This window comes from Eurypyga helias, unplaced genomic scaffold (assembly GCF_000690775.1).
Source record: "Eurypyga helias isolate BGI_N326 unplaced genomic scaffold, ASM69077v1 scaffold47508, whole genome shotgun sequence".
NCBI classification, from domain to species: domain Eukaryota; kingdom Metazoa; phylum Chordata; class Aves; order Eurypygiformes; family Eurypygidae; genus Eurypyga; species Eurypyga helias.
In genome coordinates this window covers 7,492-8,140 of record NW_010269822.1, presented here as the reverse complement: position 1 = coordinate 8,140, position 649 = coordinate 7,492, and the positions used below count along the sequence as shown (strand labels likewise).

The 649-nt window shown below is 38.7% G+C and overlaps 1 protein-coding gene across 1 annotated transcript in view; it reads left to right on the top strand.

The window, feature by feature from the left end:
• Positions 1–298: 298 nt before the first annotated feature.
• Positions 299–649, top strand: part of NDUFS4 (NADH dehydrogenase (ubiquinone) Fe-S protein 4, 18kDa (NADH-coenzyme Q reductase)) — a gene marked incomplete at both ends in the record, with an annotated part of 4,352 nt that continues 4,001 nt past the window's right edge. Inside the window, one exon of the mRNA XM_010158205.1 lies at positions 299–471. Within this exon, the coding sequence (XP_010156507.1) occupies positions 299–471 (173 nt within the window). The remainder of the gene's footprint in view (positions 472–649) is intronic.

Sequence of the window (649 nt, the reverse complement as noted above, 5' to 3'; positions counted from 1 at the left end):
AGGGAATGAGCTGTCCCTCCTCTGACACAAGCAGTTGTATAGCTGGGAGATGAGCAGGTTCAGGTAACTGATCGATGTAAAATCCGATTCAGCCAGGGGAAGCAGGATGATAGCTGTGCCAACATGCATTGGAATCACTTGTATAACTGGACTCAAAACACCCCAGAAAAAAAAATGCGGAAAAGTAACTTAAAAACTAAAAACATGGCATGAAGTTATGTAAAAAACATAAGCAGTATTATTTTTCAAGCCTTTTATGTGAACCCTTTTGTAACAAGTTACGTTGTGTTTTTCATAGGATATCACTGCTTTAACCGGTGTTCCAGATGAGCACATCAAAACCAGAAAAGTTCACATTTTTGTTCCAGCACGTAATGCAATGCAGGCAGGAGTTAACAATACTAAGAAGTGGAAGATGGAGTTTGATAACAGGGAGCGCTGGGAGAACCCTTTAATGGGCTGGGCATCTACGTGAGTAGTTACTGAATTTGGAAATCTTTTCTTCTGTATTTATCTCTTTCTGGTCATGCAGACTTTAAGTTTGAAATAGCCTTTCTACGTGTAAATCTACTTGTGCTTTAACAGTACTTACCTAAGTAGTTGGGTTTGTTCATTATATGCTTAAATGATCTATTATGGTTAGAAGCAC